This window comes from Cercospora kikuchii (genome assembly GCF_019650295.1).
Source record: "Cercospora kikuchii DNA, contig_00007, whole genome shotgun sequence".
Classification (NCBI taxonomy): Eukaryota; Fungi; Ascomycota; class Dothideomycetes; order Mycosphaerellales; family Mycosphaerellaceae; genus Cercospora; species Cercospora kikuchii.
This window is the reverse complement of record NW_025408588.1, coordinates 771,044-791,317: the sequence shown is the minus strand read 5'-3', so window position 1 is coordinate 791,317 and position 20,274 is coordinate 771,044. Positions and strand designations below refer to the sequence as shown.

The 20,274-nt window shown below is 53.8% G+C and overlaps 8 protein-coding genes across 8 annotated transcripts; 4 read left to right on the top strand and 4 right to left on the bottom strand.

The window, feature by feature from the left end:
• Positions 1 to 728: 728 nt before the first annotated feature.
• CKM354_001042100 (uncharacterized protein) lies at positions 729 to 1,850 on the top strand (the record flags this gene model as incomplete). The annotated part of the gene is made up of 1 exon (XM_044805878.1): positions 729 to 1,850. The coding sequence occupies one exon, from the start codon at positions 729 to 731 to the stop codon at positions 1,848 to 1,850; it is 1,122 nt and encodes a 373-aa protein (XP_044661813.1).
• A 471-nt stretch (positions 1,851 to 2,321) lies between these two features.
• CKM354_001042000 (uncharacterized protein) lies at positions 2,322 to 3,890 on the bottom strand (the record flags this gene model as incomplete). The annotated part of the gene is made up of 1 exon (XM_044805877.1): positions 2,322 to 3,890. One exon carries the CDS (start codon positions 3,888 to 3,890, stop codon positions 2,322 to 2,324), a length of 1,569 nt encoding a protein of 522 aa, XP_044661812.1.
• Positions 3,891 to 4,191: 301 nt separating this feature from the next.
• Positions 4,192 to 5,352, top strand: CKM354_001041900 (TFIIH complex kinase subunit CCL1; the record flags this gene model as incomplete). The annotated part of the gene is made up of 1 exon (XM_044805876.1): positions 4,192 to 5,352. One exon carries the CDS (start codon positions 4,192 to 4,194, stop codon positions 5,350 to 5,352), a length of 1,161 nt encoding a protein of 386 aa, XP_044661811.1.
• A 434-nt stretch (positions 5,353 to 5,786) lies between these two features.
• On the top strand, positions 5,787 to 6,764 carry CKM354_001041800 (uncharacterized protein; the record flags this gene model as incomplete). Its single annotated transcript, XM_044805875.1, has 1 exon — positions 5,787 to 6,764. One exon carries the CDS (start codon positions 5,787 to 5,789, stop codon positions 6,762 to 6,764), a length of 978 nt encoding a protein of 325 aa, XP_044661810.1.
• Positions 6,765 to 8,610: 1,846 nt separating this feature from the next.
• On the top strand, positions 8,611 to 11,511 carry CKM354_001041700 (uncharacterized protein; the record flags this gene model as incomplete). Its single annotated transcript, XM_044805874.1, has 1 exon — positions 8,611 to 11,511. One exon carries the CDS (start codon positions 8,611 to 8,613, stop codon positions 11,509 to 11,511), a length of 2,901 nt encoding a protein of 966 aa, XP_044661809.1.
• Positions 11,512 to 11,942: 431 nt separating this feature from the next.
• CKM354_001041600 (uncharacterized protein) lies at positions 11,943 to 13,246 on the bottom strand (the record flags this gene model as incomplete). Its single annotated transcript, XM_044805873.1, has 2 exons — positions 11,943 to 13,142; positions 13,190 to 13,246. The coding sequence occupies 2 exons, from the start codon at positions 13,244 to 13,246 to the stop codon at positions 11,943 to 11,945; spliced, it is 1,257 nt and encodes a 418-aa protein (XP_044661808.1).
• Positions 13,247 to 14,981: 1,735 nt separating this feature from the next.
• Positions 14,982 to 17,552, bottom strand: CKM354_001041500 (uncharacterized protein; the record flags this gene model as incomplete). Its single annotated transcript, XM_044805872.1, has 1 exon — positions 14,982 to 17,552. One exon carries the CDS (start codon positions 17,550 to 17,552, stop codon positions 14,982 to 14,984), a length of 2,571 nt encoding a protein of 856 aa, XP_044661807.1.
• Positions 17,553 to 18,531: 979 nt separating this feature from the next.
• Positions 18,532 to 19,481, bottom strand: CKM354_001041400 (uncharacterized protein; the record flags this gene model as incomplete). Its single annotated transcript, XM_044805871.1, has 3 exons — positions 18,532 to 18,568; positions 18,621 to 19,362; positions 19,424 to 19,481. The coding sequence occupies 3 exons, from the start codon at positions 19,479 to 19,481 to the stop codon at positions 18,532 to 18,534; spliced, it is 837 nt and encodes a 278-aa protein (XP_044661806.1).
• Positions 19,482 to 20,274: the final 793 nt, after the last annotated feature.

Below are 20,274 nucleotides of genomic sequence, written 5' to 3'. Positions count from 1 at the left end.
TGCGGGAAGTTGCACACATCGGAGGACAACGTCTCCCTTGCGCCGCTTCGACATCAGAAGATATTCAGGCAAGTTCTCATGCGTATCATCGAGATGAAAGCCGTTCGCACGAGCATTATCGACTCGTCTTGTTGGCGTTGCGAGACCCAGTCGCGTTGACCATCGAGCCGTCTTCTGTTCCTATTGCTCTCATTCGACACGCTGGCAGATCACCGGATGCTGGATGGAATCGCCAATTGGCGGCGAATGGGGTGATGCTGACCGTGATTCACGAAGGTCGAGAGTTTTGGGATTAATGTTTGAAGCTGCAGATGCCAGAACATTAGCTCGCGTTCGAGCAGCTGCATTGCACTGTGCCCTACATGTATAAGCTCAGCCCTGACGACGCGCTCCTTCCACGCACACGATCAAGTTCCCTCTCTTACTAAGAACTGGAATACTAATCCGATTCTCTGCTCTGCCGCTGACCCTTGTCCATCGAAGGTGCAGCTACTGCATCTGTCCGCACTCCGAAACCTCCACACCGTAACCCGTTTTGTGCAACCCGAAGCGACGGATAGCAGACCGAGCAAGACACCACTAGTTAGGGTTGATGGAGTCTAGACGAAGTACCGCGACGAGCGGCCCCGATGCTGCTGACGGCCTGGTAAGTCACGCAAGCATAATACAGACTGTGTCTCCCAGCAGTGTTTCTCGCGTCCAGCTTCAATCATTCCCATTTTCCCATCATGCTGTTCCAGGCCTCGAGTTGGCTCATGCCCCTGCTTGTACATGGCTCACTCGTGGCGGCACAGATCGAGGTCGAGCCTTTCATCCGCGATATTCCCAAAGTCGAGCTGCACATCCACATTGAAGGCACGCTGACACCACGGCTACGATGGGATTTGGCTCAAAAGAACAACGTCACTTTACCATATAAGACCTTCGAAGAACTACAGGCCAGCTATGATGAACTCGCAAACCTGCCCCAGGAGAACTACCTCCCAGCCTTCCTAGAAGGCTACTACGGCGGCATGGACGTCCTCCTCCACGAAGATGACTTCTACCAACTAGCCATCGACTACTACAACAAATCCGTCTCACTCAACGTCCGATATTCCGAAATCTACTTCGACATCCAAGCCCACACACGACGTAACGTCTCCGTTGCCAACGTCATGAACGGCTTCCTACGTGCGAAGAAAGAAGCCAAAGCAAAATACAACTACGACAGCACTTTCATCCTCGCCTTCCTCCGCGAACTTCCGGTCGAATCTGCTCAAGAACATTACGACCTTGCGGCACCCTGGCGAGGAACCCTTTTCACAGCCGTCGGCCTCGACAGCGATGAAAGACAACGTCCTCCGATCCTCTTTGATAGCGTCTATCGCCAAGCACGCAAAGACGGTCTCAAATTGACAGCCCACTGCGATGTCAATCAAGAAGACACCTACGAACACATCCGCCAAGCCGCACTCGAAGTCGGCGGCGGAGGTCTCGATCGCATCGACCATGGTCTTAACGCAGCAGAGAAGCCAGAACTCATCGAAGCCATCAAACAGCGAGGAATCGGACTAGCATTATGTCCCGCGGCGTACAGCTTGATCGCAAATTCGAGTTTTATTTTCCCGCGTGTGAGGACGTTATACGATGCTGGGATCCAGATTACAGTGAATAGTGATGATCCGACTTATATGAGGAATTATTATGTTTCGGAAGCACTGCAGATGACGCAGGATGAGACGCCATTCTCGAAAAAGGAAGTGGTGCAGTTACAGAGGAATGCGGTTGAGATTTCGTGGGCTGATCCGATTGTGAAAGCGACGATTGCGGCCGAGTTGGAGGCTTATGCGGTGGAGAATGGAGGATGATGAGAAAAAGGAAGAGTAGGTCGCGAGGGGAAAATGTGGGTCAAAGCTGTAGTGTTACAAGATATCGTGATGCTCGATGTATCTTTATGCTAGTCGAATGGGTGTTTGACAGGCTCAGCTATTGGGATGTCGTTGAGCCGATCGAAATCTCGCCATTTTGATCCCAGGGGACGATGGTCTTTAGAGCAGTCCCATGAAAATCAACATTCTACGCTTGCTTGGGTGTTGCGCTTCTGTTCCACAAAGCAAACTGTGGCAGGATCCCGCTAGGACAATACAGCTTCGTTCTGTTCGTTTGTGAGTGTAGATCGGGTCGATGAGTCTGGACTGAGCGCATTGATTGAACAAATGCTTGTCCCTGTCCTACCGACGACATCGTGTCGGATTTGCGAATGGAGGCTGAATTGAGCAGCTTCTTTATCACGCGTGGTGTTTCCAGTGGCATACTTCCGTCGTTGCGAGCCATAACCCTCACCATTCCTCATCGCTAGTGTCGGTATGCCAGACGTTCTCATCCATCAAATAACTAAACAATGGCTGATGATACCAATGTGCATCCACAACTCTCTCCAACTCCTCTTTCACTTTCTCCCGTCCCTCTGCCTGCAGATTAACATGCTCATACCTCGTGAAACTCCCTTGTCCGCCATGACTCGGCGGGATGTGGTTCATCAACCATTCTGCCTCTTCAGCCGGCATAGGCGGTGGAGCTTCTTCAGTGAAAGAGACGGTTCCTCGATCGTGCATAAGATGATTTAGCAGAATGAAGTCTAGTCCTGGGCAGGAGTCCAGCAGAAACTTGAAGATCGTATACCAAGGGCGTGGCTCGAGATCTTCTGTATCACCAGCAAATACAGACGGGTTGGTGGGTGAGGTTTTAGCTGATGATAGTAGACGGACGTCACGAATCTTGACGCTTGTGAGAATGCTGCAGCTCGGTCGGAGTAGACCGATCAAGGTCGTAGATGTTGTTGTCACTTTCTCAAGCTTGATTCGCGTCAGGTGTGGCAGAGTGGACGACATTGCTACCCTCTGCAGAGCGACGTAGGCGTAGCTTAGACGCCAGCTGTCGGGGTTTCGGGCGGTGGGAGCAAGCAGGTGCGACTGCTTCCTGTCTGGGAAGATCTGCAAACCAATCTCTTTCAGGTTCGTGGTTGCTTTGAGAAGCCTTGCCAATCCTGTGCCGAAATCTTCTGGGCGACGAAGAGTATTATATGGCTGAGACCTCAAATGCGGTCGGGTATTCAGCCAGCCTTTGACAGCATTGAGTTCGATATACAAGATGGAACTGCAGGCTGCGTTCAAGGTATCTTGAGGAAGCCACTCTTCTTTGATGTTGTCGATTTCAATGGCATCTGTATACAGCCTCTGCAAGCGTGTGCCAGTTGTTGCTGCTGCTGAGATGATGGCGACGAAGAGATAAGTCGAGTCGGATAGATCGTACACTGGGCCCGAGGGAATGGGCCCTAAGATGCGTGGGTCCTCGCCAATGGCATCTCGGAGCATAGTCCAACCATATGGACTATAATCCTCACTCCTTCGCATGCCAACAGTCCTCAAATTTGGCAGTAGCTGAAAGGCAGACGCAAGCTCGTCCTCAAGCTTTCGCGTGTATAACAGCTCTGCATGATCTTTGATGACTTGCTGATATGCTTCGTACTGAATAGAAAGCCGATCGAAGACTCTCAATGACTCCGAAGTCTTCCTCTCGGCCGGGGTGATGAGGTCGTCTGCAGAGTCCATATCTGAATCCTCATCGTCCGGAGCACATGCCGGTCGAGCGAACGTGTATAGATCCGGATTGAACCACAAATGTTGCACATGCTTTCGCAGGCCTTCATGTTGAGCTATGTGATTTAGAACGTCCAAGCTTGTGGAGGTGACCATGAAGCCTTTCTTCCGGAAATATCGCTTGCCGAAAGAGGCAAAAGACGCCTCCTCCAAGGCCTTGTTGCTCAAGCGTGCCCTGAAGACATCGTCGTCGGCTAGATGTGAGAACACCTGAGCGATCAGCTCGGTAGGAAGCGCCAGTAGACTCATGTTGGTGGGAATGTCCAGTCGTTCCGGCTTTCGGAAGGAAGAAAAGGAACAAGGAAAATACGAAGGTGACGGTGGCGGGAAGATTACAGTTCATGGAGGAAACATGTCGGCGACACTTGCAGTCGAAAGTGAGGCTGCTGTCGCGCCGTGGCCATTCTCGCTGGCAACGGCGGTGCGTTGTCGCGTCTCGCCGTCCCCACGCCGGTCGGTCTGAAGTTCTGGTGGGAGAGAAAGCAAGCGCAAGCGCCGCCATCTCCGACATGCGCGCACCATCACCGCCGCTGCCCGCTCCACCTGCACCATGAGCTCCACAATCGACGAGGACGAGTTGTACCGCCGCTCGACGCAGTATCGCCACTGGTCCTTCTCGCCTGAGCAGCTCGCCGCTCAGCGTCGCAAGACTCACGAGCTCGCCCTCGCACGAGCTCAGAAGTACATCGGGCAGCAGAATGGCCACGCAACACCGCCCGAATGCCTCACGGCGGAGGAGGAGTTACAGCTCGTGCAGGCGTATTGCGAGGTGATGCACAAGACGGGCGTACTCCTAGGGTGGCCGGCGCATGTCTTCACCACTGCCCTTCAGTACTTCAAACGCTTCTACCTAACCAATAGTTGCATGACATATCCGCCCAAGGAAATCTACAAGACGGTCATGTTCCTCGCCAGCAAGACCGAAGCCACCCACACGCCGCTCTCCAAGTTCTCGAAATCGATCAGCGCCGACCCGGAAGTTGTCCTGGCGCCGGAGTACAAAGTGATGCAAGCTCTCCGCTTCATGCTCGACGTGCGGCAGCCATACAGAGGCTTGAAGGGAGCGCTGATCGAGCTTCTGAACATGACTGAGGGTCTGGTGGACGAGATCGTACAACAAAGCGGTGAGGAGGTGCAGCAGGGCATGCTCGCTCTAAGAGCACCATATTCCGCCAACAAAACACAATTCGCGATGCCGAACTCAAGCAATGGCCTCATAGAACAAAAGCAGTTGGTGGAGAGGGTGCAGTTGGCATATGCAGCAGCAAAGAATCTCCTCGATAGAGAGGCTTCACTGTCCGATGCATACTTCTTGTATACGCCTTCACAAATCCTCTTCGCAGCTTTGCATTTCGCGGATACACCGCTCCTCACCTATTTCCTGGACACGAAGATCCCACGTGGGCTGCCCTCGCGGTTGAAGATAATGGCTACGATCGAAAGCTGCGCTGCAATGATTGCCTCATTTAGCACGAGCACAAACATTAGCAAAGAACAGCGTGCCGCTCTAGAGAAGAAGTTGGAGGGTTGTCGCGATCCCACCACAAAAGATCTGGTCAAGGTGGCAGCTGCAGTCAAACGCAATGGTGCGGAAGAGGGAGTCATGGATGAGGAGAAGGCTAGAAAGATCAAGGCCGAAAGGGCAAAGAATGAAAAAGACATGAATGATCTTTTTGGCCCAAGTTTGGGTGGTCCTCAAGCGGGTGGATGAAGGAGAATCTTGCTCCAAGGAAGGAATATGCAATCGATCACCAGCACGGCAAAACCCGGCGTTCAGAGGCGTGGAGATCACTGCGGGACCTGCGCGTGACGACTGCCATCAGGATCACAATCACTCTGGCTTGTGGTGCCGACGATGCGCGTCCTCACTGGTCCATGTTACCCATGAGCCAGCGGGAGGCGTGTCACTGCACAAAGGTATGATGCTTCGGGCAGCGTCAGCATACTTATCGATGGAAAGCACCTCTCGGTGACTGCTCCTACTGGTGTGAATGGACAGGACCTCGCGCGTACCGGAGCGTTGCAAACGGTCACCAATGGCAGTGAACACCTGGCTGAGACGTTGCCCTGTAGCGTAGCGGTTCGAAAGCCCCATGTCTCAGACGACCCAGCGAACAGTAGCCTGCTATCTTCACATAGATACACATGGTACTATCGTTCCTGTGCCTCTATTGCTCTACCAGTAACCACGTTGAAGACCAAACAGCCTCACGCGACATGGCTACACTAACTCAACTACCTCCAAACTCAAGAACAGGTGGCAGACGACACTCCGATCCCACCAAGAACGGACGTCGATCATTCTCACTCAATGGCAAAGGCCGCTCATCATCCTCATCATCCGCGTCTTCATCCTCAAGCACCCGTCTAGAAACCCACCCCAACCGCGAAGCCGCCATCCTTCCTCCAGTCCCCGAAGACGCCCCCATCCTCCAAGAAAGCATCAGTCCCGACAACCCCAACCGCCGCTCCTCCTCAAACCAATGGGCCAAACGCCTCTCATGGATTCCAGGCTGGACCTTCGCGGGCTCACCACCCATCACCCCTCCCCAACAAGAACCCAACCCTCTCGAACGCACTCCAAGCCAAGACTCCTACCTCGCCAATAACACGCGCATGTCCCGTCTCCGCAGCAGCATGTCCACCCTCTCCGAAGTCGTCCTCCGCGACACCGAACCCTCTCACGAAAGTAATTTTCCTGAAAATCCTCAATTTCCAGAATCGTCTGGACAGCCCATGCTTTTGCACGTCTATGGTACAATCGATAATCTCAGTCTGCAAAGTATGCGACTTCAAATCCCGAGGGGTTTCGCTTATGCGGATTTCTCGGGGCCACCGCCGAGACAGTATCAAGCGCTTTTGGAGTATATTCGGCCGCAGTTGAGGGATGGGGATATGTTAGTGAGGCCTTTCATTGAACGGTATGCGAGGGATCGGTATTGTGCGATGGTTGTGAGGGGTGCGATGCAGGATTGTGTGTTTAAGTGTATGATTATTGGGGTGTTTCCTATGAAGATGTTTATTAATGCGGAGGATGGGAAGAAGGAGGTGAAGTTTGAGAGCTATGAGTTGGAGGTGCAGATGTATGATCCGGGGATGGCTGTTGCTTTGGGGCAGGTTTGAGGGGTGTGGTGATGGAAGTGGGATGAGTGGTAGTGATTGGGGTGGGAACAGGTCGTGGCCATGGGACGGCAATCGGTCATTGTTGCGTGGGTTGGACGATTGGATCAAGTGGGCAAAAAGATTGTTGTATGTCTTCGGAATTTCCTACCGGTTTCTACCCAGGATTTGTGGAGAACAGTGTCGCGTGTTCCCCAGGTGTTGCTTCTATAGCTCGAGCAAGTGTCGTTGTCCACGAGTCATTGGAGAGTCCGGCCGTATCTCGCCTAGTTACATAACTGAGCTGTTGTCAAGGCTCTTGTGCGGTAATTGCAAGTATTTTCGCCAAAGATGGACCGGAAAGCGATGAAACACACAACTGTCATCTGCGATCCAGGATATCCTGGAACGAGGCATTAAAGAGCAAGTGATGTTCGAGAGTCCCTCACCATCGAATGATTCAGTTGCTGCAGCTTCATATGAGCTTGCACTAGTTCTGTGAGCTGTTTGTTGTGCTACCGCACAGGTCGTCCACGGTATCCGCAATGGCGAGCTCTCTGTCAGATGATGCATGTGAAGTACAGTAGCTACTGTGCGACTAGTCCCCACGCAACAACCCTTGTAACGCTCGTGCGTCACAGCTTGCGATGCGTTCCTTCGAGAAGAGTACGTACCTTTGCTTGAACTAGCCATTTCAGAGCAAGTTTGAGATTTGCTTTTGCTTTATACAGGCCAGCAGGCGAGGCTTGTCCGGTTTGGGAAGTTTGTGTTGATGGTGGTTATATCACCGCCTGTCGAGGCTCGTACAGTCGACAAATTGTGTCTGACTCGAGACCGTTGCAAATGGCACAACACATGTCAGCGATGGCGGCGTGAGATAGGAGCTTCGCCAAGTTGCAGTGAAGAAGGCAATCAATCCCGGCCAAGAGGTGCTCCAGATGCATGGCACGCCATACGCGCGGACTCCACAAGTTGTGACAATAGCCTGATACGTCCTGTCGCAGCGCAGCTCTTGCCCGTCGCTGCGAAACACGCCCGAGTGTGGCCGGCCGAAGGGTGCTAGCTGCTCGGCGACCATGTAGGACAGTAGGGGTGTCGCTCAACCGTTGCTCACCGACGTCGAGCCTCGTGCGATGCCATGTGCCCGAGGGTGAGCATGCGAGTGGCAGTGCTGATATGCTTTGGACAAGCATTCGGACCTGCTGGAGCGGAGCAGGGATGTGTTGTACCCTACTGCATGCCGCGCGAACTCTGCAATGATGGCAGCTCTCTCCCTGCACAGGATCAGGCTTGTCGACAGCGGCTCTCTCAAGGAAATTTGGACGGGGCAGACGTCATCTTACTGTCCAGCGCATCGTGTGGTACGGACGTTGGATGAGCGAAGGGATACGGATATCAGCAGCAAAAGCACATGCAACCGGTCGTGCAGCAGCAGCGCTCGGCTATCGGTGGGCATGCGGCAGCCGCGTGCGCAGGCCTGCTCCTAACGCCTTGGCTTCGCCTTCGCCTGGGTCAGCGCGCATTTACCACTCTCGACTTTCTTTGTAGACCGCACTCTGATACTGCGTTGCTACTCCTTCTTCTGCTGCTCTCACACCACCGACTGCTCAGGCGACCGTCGACGTGGCAAGCAGAGCTCGGCGCCACCCGCGATCCGCGACTTCCTCCAAGTTCCGCTCGTGAACGTCCCTGATCCGTCGCACATTCACCTTCGTCGACGTCTCTCGGCATCCACAATGGTCAGCAGCTGTGCGCAATAACCATGCGTCACCCACTGGCACGCACCAGACTCAAGGTCTGATCTTCACTTTCTGCATTGTTCCATCCTCGACATCGACACCCGCGCCGTCGAGTCCGCGACACCGTCAACATGGCGGGCGCCCTCACCGATGGCCCGCTGTCGCCATTGAAGGAGGTGGGCGGCTGGCTGCTCTCCCTCGTTCCCAGCAAGCAGTCGTTGAGGAAGCCGCACTTCAACTTCATCACTCTACACTACATGTTCATGGTGGCCATGACCCTCATTGGCTCCATCATGCTCTATCCCGCTGGCTTGATGCCTTACATCGATGCCCTCTTCTTCGCCGCTGGCATGGCGACACAGTCCGGCCTCAACACCATCGATATCAACACCCTCTACCTCTACCAGCAAGTCGTCATGATGCTCGTCACCTGCATATGCACGCCCATCTTCATCAACACCTTCGTGGTCTTTGTGCGCTTGTACTGGTTTGAGAAGCGATTCGAGCACATCGTGAAGGAGTCCCGTGCCAAGAGAGGGCGAACCAGATTCACTCTGAGCCGATCGAAGAGCCAGATGCGGGGAGAGAAAGACGCTCGAGACAATGTGGCCGGTCAGTTGGAAGCTGGAGGCGTTCGGGAGAAGTCAATCACGGTGGACACAGACACTGCACGATTTATTGATAGGACCGGTAACGACGAGGACACGGAAACGAAACGACAACAATTCAGACAGAAGATCGGACCGAGCATCGGACTGGAGAGTATTGAGCAGAACTCCCACGAATCGAGCAGGACGAACAGTAAGGATAGAGAGAACGAGGCTGGCTCTTCCGAGTCGACCATCGTAGTGCCCACGGCTCACCAGCCAGAGCTGTCTTCCATGCCGACTGAAGAGCCAGAAACTTCATTCATGGGCCTGAACCCCAAACTTCACAGAGAAATCACCTTCGCAGACGAGGTCCCCAGATCTGGGCGTCAGTCGCCCGAGATCGCACGCATTCCCGAACAACGAGATGTATCGAAGCATATTGAATTCCTGGAGCGGCAACAGGCCAATGCGAAGAAAGGCGGCGCACTGTACATCCCTGGTCCCCGAGACTTCGATCGCGGAGAGGTACCAGAACAACTGGATGAAGACACGACCATGTCACGATTGCACACAAAGGTGTCTGCTGGTGGCGCGTCCCTCACTCGCCCTAGGAGTGCGGGTGGTCGCAGCGAGGTATCGCACGAGGATCGCCAGGTTAGGCGCGGTATCACTATTGACGTACCCGAGCATCCTGCCCATCGGGAACGAGCGGCCACAAAAGGCAGAGAAGAAGGACATGAGAAGACCGAGGACGACAAGGACGACGAGGAGCCCGCTCACGAGCGCTCTCGCCTTTGGAGAATCTTGAGCATGATGGGTATTGGCCGTCGCAGTTCCCGCTTTCCAAACATCACCGAAGGCCGACGCAGTTTCGCCAGAGCCTGGACGAATCTCACAGGGCCGAGTAACATCGAGCCAATGCCGTACTTCGACTGGACTGCCACAACAGGTCGCAACAGTATGTTCATGGGCCTCACTTCAGAACAGCGCGAGGAGTTAGGAGGCATTGAGTATCGAGCACTCAAAACACTGGCCAAGATCCTGATCGGATACTACGTTGGTTTTCATGTCCTCGGCATGACTGTCTTGCTTCCTTGGATCATGCACACCGAGCCGTGGAGAAGTAAGGTCATCGGTTATGGCCAAGACCCGGCCTGGTGGGGCGTGTTCACTCCCGCTTCCCTGTTGAACGACCTAGGCTTCACAATCGTCCCGACTTCGATGATTGATTTTCAAGATGCGGTGCTGCCTCTCCTCTTTGGGTCTTTCCTCATCATCATTGGGAATACGGGATTCCCGTGCATGCTGCGTTTCATCATTTGGGTCATGTCCAAGGTCGTCACGTACGAAAGTGAGCTGTGGAAAGAACTTCGCTTTCTACTCGATCATCCGCGTCGGTGCTTCACCTTGCTCTTTCCAAGCAAGGCGACGTGGTGGCTGTTCTGGGTGTTGATTGGGCTGAACCTGATTGATCTGATCTTCTTCATCATTCTGGACCTCAATCAAGAAGTGGTCGCTGAACTCCATCCGGGAATAAGAGTCCTGAATGGTTGGTTCCAGGCTGCTTCAACTCGAACAGCAGGTTTCGCCTCCGTCAATCTTGCCGATCTCCACGCTGCAATCCAAGTGAGCTATATGATCATGATGTACATCTCCGTTTTCCCAATCGCCATCACCCTTCGAAGGACGAATGTGTACGAGGAGAAATCACTTGGTATCTTTGGTGGCGAAGAGGCAGGCGGCGATGAAGATGAGCAAAGCTACGTCAGTCAACATCTGCGTCGGCAGCTGTCTTTCGACTTGTGGTACATTTTCTTGGGACTCTTCATCATCGCCATCGTCGAGGGTGACAAGATTGCCAACACGAATGAGCCTGCATTTACCATGTTCAGTGTACTATTCGAGATTGTCTCGGCATACGGAACAGTCGGACTGTCGCTCGGCTATCCTAACTTCAACACCTCCTTCTCGGGGCAATTTCGACCGATATCGAAGCTTGTCATCTGTGCGATGATGATTCGAGGTCGTCACCGCGGCTTACCATATGCTCTCGATCGTGCCATTTTGCTTCCGAGCGATAAGCTTCAGCAGAAGGAGCACGAGGAGGCCGAACGCAGACTGACCCGACGTGGCAGTATGTTCGCGGAGGAGAATCAAAACCTATTTGGTAGGAACGGCAAGGCTCGCACATGGGAAGACGGCGAATTGGACGAGAACGGACTTCCGGCGCAACACACTCGGCCTCAAAGCCGCGCGGATCAGGCAATGACTGCGGCTGCGGGAGGAGATCAGGATCCCGCTGGCTTGCGGAAGGTGAATACGCGCCGTTCTACGAATCTCTCGGCCAAGGGTGAAGGACTCCGACATAAGAGATCTCGCAGTTTGAGTCGGGTGATCGGTGGGGCATTGAGTGCTGGTCCTACGTTCTCGAAGCGAGAGTAGTTCTCTCGATGGCATACGAGGTAGCCGCATCATGGGTGATCTGAGGGTTGCTCTCTGATGTGTACAAGGGAAGCAAAGAGCTACGATTACGACTCTCCTTTTTCTCTTTCTTGGGATTTGCCGCGTTCAAGCGAAATACCACACAATGGCAGGGGGCGGTGCTTTTGGAACTTTCTCGATAGACATTGTATCTCTGGCTCTCACGAAGTTGCCTTTACGTGTTTTGAGGTGCAATACAGTGAATGGTGATGCATTCCGCTCTTTCACCTACGTGATGTTGACAGTGCCACTGCTCTCATGCGATACGAGACGTTTTGAAGCAAAGGCCAATGCTCAACAAAGCGCTTCACTGGAGATGATTCTAAGAGAGATCCTCGTTTGCGTTCTTGATTCCCATCATTTGCCTGTCTTTCTCCAACTTTGCTTTTCTCCTACTTGCCCTCCCCATCCAGGATCTGCGCCCCTCTCAACGCTTCCATAACATCCGCCAGTTCATCCTCATACACAATCACATGCCCCGCTCGACTCGTACTCAAATAACTCATATTGAACATTTCCGTGGCGCTAATCCTTCCTTTCATCCCTTCCGTCAAACGACTCGACACACCACACACAATTCCCGTGCTCTCCCGTGGCAAATCTTTCAGATCCAATGTAATAGGAATTTGCTCAGGCGATTGTGTTCCCAGTAGAATTTCCTCGCCTTCTTCAGGAAAGTATTGTAACAAGCGCTTTTCGAGAGTCAAAGACGCGGATTCGTTGTCTGTAAGTGTCACGGAGAAGAACTTCGGCGGAGGATATGATGCTGTAAGACATCTCGCGATGCCAAGTTGGAGCTTGCCCTCAGTGAAATTCGTTTCGGAGGAGTGAGGTGTGCTATCTTTCAATCCAGCACAAGTAACCAATTCAATTGAAGGATCAACGAAAGGAGTAATATTATTTCTTGCAAGAATTTTGAACGTTCGGGTTTGTAAGTCGGAAATGGTAGTCGGAGGCGGAGTGTGAGGTGCACGGGTAGGGATAACCATGGAATTAAAGCCGTAGCTTTCTGCTGAGCTCGAAGACGACGATCCGGAAGATCCTTGTCGAGCATGGGAGTTGAGGAGCGGTGAGGCTGGGTTGGTCATATGGCCTGCTTCACCGTCTTCGCTGTCGGCTTCGAAGACGAAACCGCGTTGTTCCAAGGCGTGGATGACTTTTGAGCGGGAGGTGTAGGGGACCAAGACGAAGTCGGAGTAGTAGGATGTGATGAAGAAGATTGGGATGCCGGCCAGTGCCAGAGGGCTTGTTAGGTCGAGCACTCGTTGGCCTGCTTCTAGTCCTTCTCCGCCGATCGTGATGACGGAGTAATCTTCTTCGCTGATCGAGACCTGCTTCTGCAGGGTCGCGCTGAGGTTGGCGATGAGGGGTCGGAATAATGATTCGGCGTCCTCTCGGGAGCATACAATGCTGCATTCTTGCGGCGTGATCGATACATTCGTGAATGGCTTCCAATGACACCACGGTCGATGTGGCGGTATCGTAGCGCCATCTTCATCTCGCAGGTCGTTGTGCAGTAACAGACCAAGTATAGGTTGTAGAAACAAAGGCCATATTGATGTCGGGATATGAATCATAGCAAGATGTGTTCTCTGTTTGCAGTTAGCGTTGAATCGCTGGACGGTACTGCGATCCACACAAGAAACCCAATATTAGCATTGAGCAAAGTGCTCGATTCCAGAATCGGTTGTCCCATGTTCGATGCAAATTCAACGATCGTTCCACAGGCCGAAGTGGTATTTGTGCAAGTTATGACAAAGGGCGTGATGTTGAGTCACTCATGCAAAGCCCGTTCAGCGGTTGACGTTCTCAACAGGCAACGGGTATTCTGCAACAATCGCAGCTTGAAAGTTCATGGCCAGAGATGTTGCGATGCTCCCAAAATGATGCCAGATGCCGTATTCCAGAGTAACAGTTTGATGCGTGGTCGTAATAGGCAGGAAGTCAGCTTCGTATATATACTCGGCACGAGCTCTGGGGCTTTGTCTGCAGCACGCGGGTGCAAGCGAAAGTGATACAACGTCACTGCGATTTAGCCGCAAGTTGCTGCTTGAATGTCGTGGATGATGTTCTGTGGCTCGCAGTGTGTTGCGCGTGCAGCCAGGTTGTTAACCCCAGATCCGAGAGAGCCCTGCAGGCGAAGGCGTGGGATGCGTAGCTTTTGGACCAGTTGCAGAGCTCGCGCCCCTCACTATGGCTGGGAGCGGAAGTTGTGGTTGTTTTCTTCCCGCCTCGCCAATGCGTTGTGTCGCGCGTGCATGCAGAGAGGGTGTGTGACCTGCAGCGTGGGATAATACATGTGCGGGCCGCGCCAGCAGATATATATATTCACTACAAGCGTGAACTACGATCGCTCGAGTGCGGATGCTGCCTCTTCTGTCTTTCGCCCGATGGCGCAAAATCTGCTCGCAGTAGTCGTTGAGTCGGCGACTCACCTAGTAGCGTCTGTACCCAACAGGCCAGCGCAGCACACAGCTATTCCAGAGAGCAATTTCTCCCGAAATCTGCCGAATTTGTGTGTGGAGGGTGGGTAGCTCAGATTGGGAGAGCTTCTTCGTGCTGCTTACCTCGACTCCCATGCTGTCATCATAGCTGAGAGTGCCAGATGACCAGTCTGCCAATGTATCACACCATAATTTGAGACCAGATGCGGCAGGATGCATGACACGCCTTCATGGCTTTTGGATCATGAGCATTGATCGGTGAACAGTCGAGGAATGTGGTCGATAGCAGCAGGGTCCTAGGGTCCTGCTGCCAAGTCCCTCCATGGTGGAGATTCCGTGCGTCTCAGCCGATCCCTTCGGCATCTCAACTTCTCTGGCGTCTTGCACTTTGGCCTCCACGTCCGGCTAGACATCGGTACCACATCCGTTGTCCAGTGGAGGACGCCGACATGTCTCCGCTGCGATGCACAGCAGTCGTGATAGGACGACAAAGGTGACGAAGAATGCAAGATACAGTATTCTGCAGTGCAATCTCCGATGAGACCTTTGGGGAACAGGAACAGGGAACTGCGCGTGACGCACTTATGACCCAGCGGGAAACGAAGTGAAGTGGGAGTGCAAAGTGCGGCGTTGTTGCGGGTACTGATGGCTGTTGTCGGTTCAAGGTTGGGCCTCCTCTCCTCAGTGCGTTGCACAAGGATTTCGCGTGGGAGGTGGATGCTGCTTCCTGGCGAACTGCGAACTGTACCTGGTCGTCATCAACGGGCTCAGGCGAATTGTGGAAGAGGCGTTATCAGTGGATGTTCTAAGCTGTTGTCCGGAACGAGAAGTCGCAGGACGAGAGAATGAGGAAAGGACAACGAAGTTCACCACTGCCATATCTGCCACTCAGGAAAGCGCGTTCAACGCGAAAGTATATCGACCAGAAGACTCGCATACACCGAACTTCGGTCGACACACACCAGCAAAAGACCCCAGTCATCCCGCTCACTGCGGAATACACTGGAAGTAATACTCATTCCAAGCCTGACACTTCCACCCCTCCTTACAGCTGACCGCACCACTCCAATCCTTCCCACCACACTGCTGATAAGTCCCAATCTCAAACACCGTATCCCCTCCTGGTGTTCCATTCGGCAACCCGACACTCAAAATCTTCTTCGAAGCCTGCTCTGCCACAGCAACAATGAGAGCCGAAGGGTTCGTGGTCACCATACCTGGGAAGAGCGAAGCATCGACGACGAAGAGGTTATCTGTGCCGTAGACTTTTGTGTCGAGACCGACGACGGATGAGCCGCCTGTGAGACCGGAGTCGGAGCCCATTTTTGCTGTCCCCATCCAGTGGTTTGCGGAGCGGGAGCTGGTTGTGAGAGGGTAGGTGGAGAGCCAGTCGTCGAGGGTTGTGTTGGGAGAGGGGTAGGCGACTTTGATCGAGGGGTTCTTTGCCAGCGCAGCGAGAACATGCTGGATACTGGTCTTGATGGCGGCGAGATTCTCGCCTTCGCTTGGGTAAGGTACTTCGGAGACTACCATGTTTAATGCCTTGGTGATAGTTGCTACGCCTCGCTTTGTCGAGCCACGACCTAGGTACTGCGTGATGGAGACGGCGTTGGGGCTGTCGATGTCGTGGCTGGACTCAACACGAGCGGAGTAGTGCAGCTGTCGGGTGATGCCATCTGTGCCTGTGATCTCTTCCCAGAACATGGCGATCAAGTTCGGTGCAGATTGAGCCAGAATGCCACTTCTGTCGTTCAGGTACGAGTCGACATCGGCTTGAATTGGGTCGCTGTAGGCGCCATAAAAATCGTAGGTGGTGATGTTAGGGTGTGTGATGACAAGATCAGTCGAAGTATGGTCGTCCAGATTCTCGCCCACTGGCAATTTGATCCAGTCCTCTTCAAGGATCATCTTGTCACCTTCAGCACTGAGGACAGTCTCTAGCTGTGCTTGTGGTCCGATACCAGATCGGAATAGAACCTTGGGTGTTCCAAAAGCGCCAGCTGAGAGAACGACAGCTCTAGCTTTGATCTGGCCACAAAGTCCGCCTTCGAGGAAAGCATCGACCTCGACGCCGGTGATCCGGCTGCCCTGTCTAATGACGCGAGTGACAGAAGTGCCAGTGATCATCTTGAAGTTTTGCCTTTGGCTTGCAGTCACGAGGTAAGTCGCCAGCGGCCCACCTCGCTCGCCCTTCGAGAACATGTGGTTCGGTCTCGAGAACGTCAAATTCTTCTGCGCAGGTGCATTACCAGCCGTAACATTCTTCCAACCACTTGCCGCCAGGGCTCCAGCAACAACATCATAACCTTCACCCTGGTAGATCTTCCCATCTTGCGAAGGAACATCCGTGAAAGGAATTCGTTGAAAGGTCCTGTCGATGGCACCTTGCATATCTCTACTCTTCCATCCGTCTGGGAAGTTGAAGTCGAAGTCCGATGGGTTTGGTTTCCACCACAAGCCTGCATTGACTGCTGTACCGCCACCGAGAACACATCCTGCCATGACGGAGACATCTGTGCAAGCGATGCCAGCTGAATCGACCCAGATCTGGTTGTCAAGGCCAGGGACGTCGAAGCGTGTGAGTTCTTGTCCTTCGAGCCACTCTGGCTTGAGCGAACCTCCCCAGCGAGCAGTAGATGGTGGTCCCTTTTCAATCAAGAGGACTGAAGCACCAGATTCTGAAAGGCGGTCTGCGACGGGAATACCACCTGCACCTGATCCAACCACGATGTAATCCCAAGTGCGATTCGTGATCGTGAGATCGCTTGTGCAAGATGGTGCAGCCGGTGCGGTGGTCGTTGCACTTGCAGTGGCAGTTGCATTTGCGGTCGAGTTGCCGCCAAAGGGAGGAGCAGGAGCAGCAGTTCCACTGCCAACAGGAGCAGAAGTGGTGGGCGTCTCAGGCGAGCCGAGCGAAATCCAAGAACTGTAATCAGTGTTTCGCGCAGAGGCGACAGCAGCTGCCATGATATTAGCCTGAGCATGCTGCACAATCGCCGCATCGGTCGCCTCCGGGTTGGTAGGCGAAATGGTAGCTTGAGCCCATCCGAGCAATTGCGATGCACCAGAAGTCGTTGCTGGGACAGAAGATCCCGTCTCTCCATCTTGATCCCAAGACCAGCAGTTTTCGCATCGATACGTCAGGCCATAGTGTGATTCGTTGACGAAAGAGTTGATGACTGTAAGAGTCGCATCGCCGGTGTACAAAGCTGGCTCAACATATCCAGAAGCATGACGGAAAGAGGTCATGACTTTGCCTTCGTTTGGCCAGGTGATGAGGAGTAGAGAGCCCGTCATTCCTGCTGTATGAGTGATTCCAAACCACGTTCCACCTTCCGGTATAGGAGCGACGATTCGGCCAATGTATTCGTTCTTGAGATCGGCCGCGTCGGCTGGGGGTAGTGCGATACCAACCTGGGCATTTCCAGCGCCGACTTTGGGATCGAAAGTGTTCTGCCAAAGGACAACGCCATCCTCGTCCGTGTAGCTGGAGAATACTTGAGCGACGGAAGCGGCTGCAAGCGTGAGCGCTGCGGCGGTAAGCTGAATGAACTTCATCCTGAAAGATAAGTATCAGACCCCTCCAGGAGGTCTTGCACTGTGCACTGCACAAGTCTTTGAATAAAAGAAGGTCGCGAAGAAGCTGAAGTCTGAAGAATGAAGGGACGCTGCTCTCAAGAGCCAGCAATGAAAAAAACGAACGTAGCAACCTGGCGCACACAGTGCAGTACCTACCCAGAAGTCACTGTGTAGGAGGCAATATGGACTATTATATTCCGCGCTGGCTCGCACGTCGACGTCTTCCTCGCGGTCGTACATCGGAATGAAATTGCAGGCCAAGCAAGAAGTAGATTGATAAATCCATATTGTTGTACCACATGCGTCTCAGTCTAGATGCTTCGTCCACATGGCGTTGTCAGAGTGGCGTGCGGCTTGCTGAAAGGCGGCCCGGCGGCTGCATCGAGTGTGTACTGCAACAAATAAATGAAGCAAAGTCTGGCAAGTGCTGTTTCGGACCGGGCCAAGAGCTCGGTTGCGATATGCCGGGGTCGAGATACGGTACGAACGAACCGAACGAACGACAGGCGGCTTGGTCAGCAATTTTTCCGTTGCATGTTGCTCCACGGGCGTATAAAGGCTGTCATGGGCGTTCTGGAAAAAGTTTGTGTGGGACACGTGCTCATCGAGAGGACTGCAGTTGGGCGAAGGAAATGATCTCGATCCAAGACCTTCACATGCAGGTCAGCGCATGATGCACCCCAGAACCTACGGTAAGAATCGCGTCCATTCCTCCACAAAAGCACCATTCGTCCGCGAGTCGATAAAGTCTGTATTCCGACTGTTTCCATTGAGAGCCGAAAATGTCCATACTACAGTTCGTGTAATGCCAGTGCATCAGATCCTTGAGCTCTGACGAGATTCCTTCCCTACGCCAATTCGAATGCCAACTTTAAACGCCGCGACACTGCTGAATCGCAGAGCGTCGATTTCGATGTTTCCTGCCCAATGCTATGCTTCGTTATACTCGTTACCTCGTCTACTCGTCATCGAGCCGGTCAAGCTCCTCGGGGTGGCTGTGAGCCGTCAGCATCAGGACTGATCACCGGAGACAGGGGAGTAATATACCCCAGCAAGTTCTTGATATTCTTCATCTCATAATGCTTCTTGCGCATTTGCTCAAACTTTTGGTGTTTCTCACGCTCTTCATGGGTCATGTCTGCCTCGTTCTGCTCGCCGTGATTTCCATCGTCGTTGTCGACCTTGTCCTGGTCAACGTGAACACGACGCTCAGAATCGCTTTCTCGACGTGAGGCAGGGTCCATCTCCGGCTCGCCGAGGTCGATGTCTGGGATGTCACGCTCCTTGGCACGCGAGCCGGAAGCCTTGCGGGCTCGTGGTTTCATGTCCAACTCATCCACCGCGAGCTCTTCGGCGTTGATGGTTTCGATCTCGTCTTCGTCCTCGGTCGGATCGTAGCGACCGGCGTATGGCGTCTTGGGTTCGTCAATCTTCATCTTGCCACCCATCTGTCCTTCATTCAAGTAGAGGTTGGCCTCGTCCCACTTCAGCCTCTGCTGGTCGCCATCTTGATGACTGTGTCCGTTTGTCGTGGCATCCGTCTGAGAAGACTGGCGTCGAGCCAAGCCTGCACGCTGGCCGGAGCTGCTGGAGCGTCGGTGTCCACCTGCGTTGGCCTCGGTGTTCATCTGGACGATTTCCTTCTCGGACAACTCGCGTGCTGGCATCGCGGGACGCGATCCATCGGCTGCGCCATCGTTATTGCTGAAGCTGGGTCGGTGCTCGGAAGTGGGACTGGTGCGCGCGTCGGGCGATGTGTACTGGCAGGGGCTCGAGTTCTTCAGGATACCTAAACGGGTGGCGGTTTAGTTCCGTGTGGCATTTGCTTCGCATGCAGCAGGACGGCATACCCTTCGGCCTCTTAGGCAACGAACCAGGGGACTGCGGCGAGGCGACAGCTTGAGCCATGTTGCGGATGTGCGGTGTGCGAGTCGTTAGCGAAGGAGTCGAGCTGAAGTGCAGCAACAGGAGAAGGCTGTACAAAGAAGACTGTCAGCAGACGTTCGCACGTGAAGGCATGAGACAGGTCCGTACGGTCATGCAGGTACAAAGCTAGAAACCTGATTGCTTGGCCGGGGAAGGTGGAAGCGGCGTGTGATTGCAGCGGGCGACGCCGCGAGTTCTTGGTCGGTGGTGGAGGGAGCGGTGTTGTTGCTGTTGAGAGGAGGACTGTGTAGCATTCGGCGGAGGAACAGTGTTAGTGTATGGTGACGGGGAGGGGCAGCGGGTTACAATCGAGCAAGCAAGCAGCACGACGGCACGAGCGAGCTACAGTACCAACCAGTCAAGTTGACGAGGTATTGATGCGGTCATTTGCCGGCGATCGGAGCGTCAAGGCCGCTGCACCTTCCTCCTCCTGTGCAACGTGTGTTCCCTGCCGCCTTCATTTTCTGGGCGGCGTTCACATGTGACGGCTTGCCTGTCCCGTCCTGTCCTGTTTGTTGCTGCTCGCTGATGTTTCCCCTCCCCCACTCCACCCTCACGCTATCGTCACAGCAACACTCCTCCTTGGCCACACCCATCCTTGCCCCGCCCACGACGCGCAGCGCCAGCCAAACTCTTTGCGCGAAAGAAGTCGCGTGCAGCTGTTCCTCCGCGACGGCGACGCTACGGCAGCTTCACCACGGACCGACCAACGCCGATGACATGGCACGAGTGACAGGCGCCGCTGAAACGTCCAGCTGGTGATGAGCTGGCATTG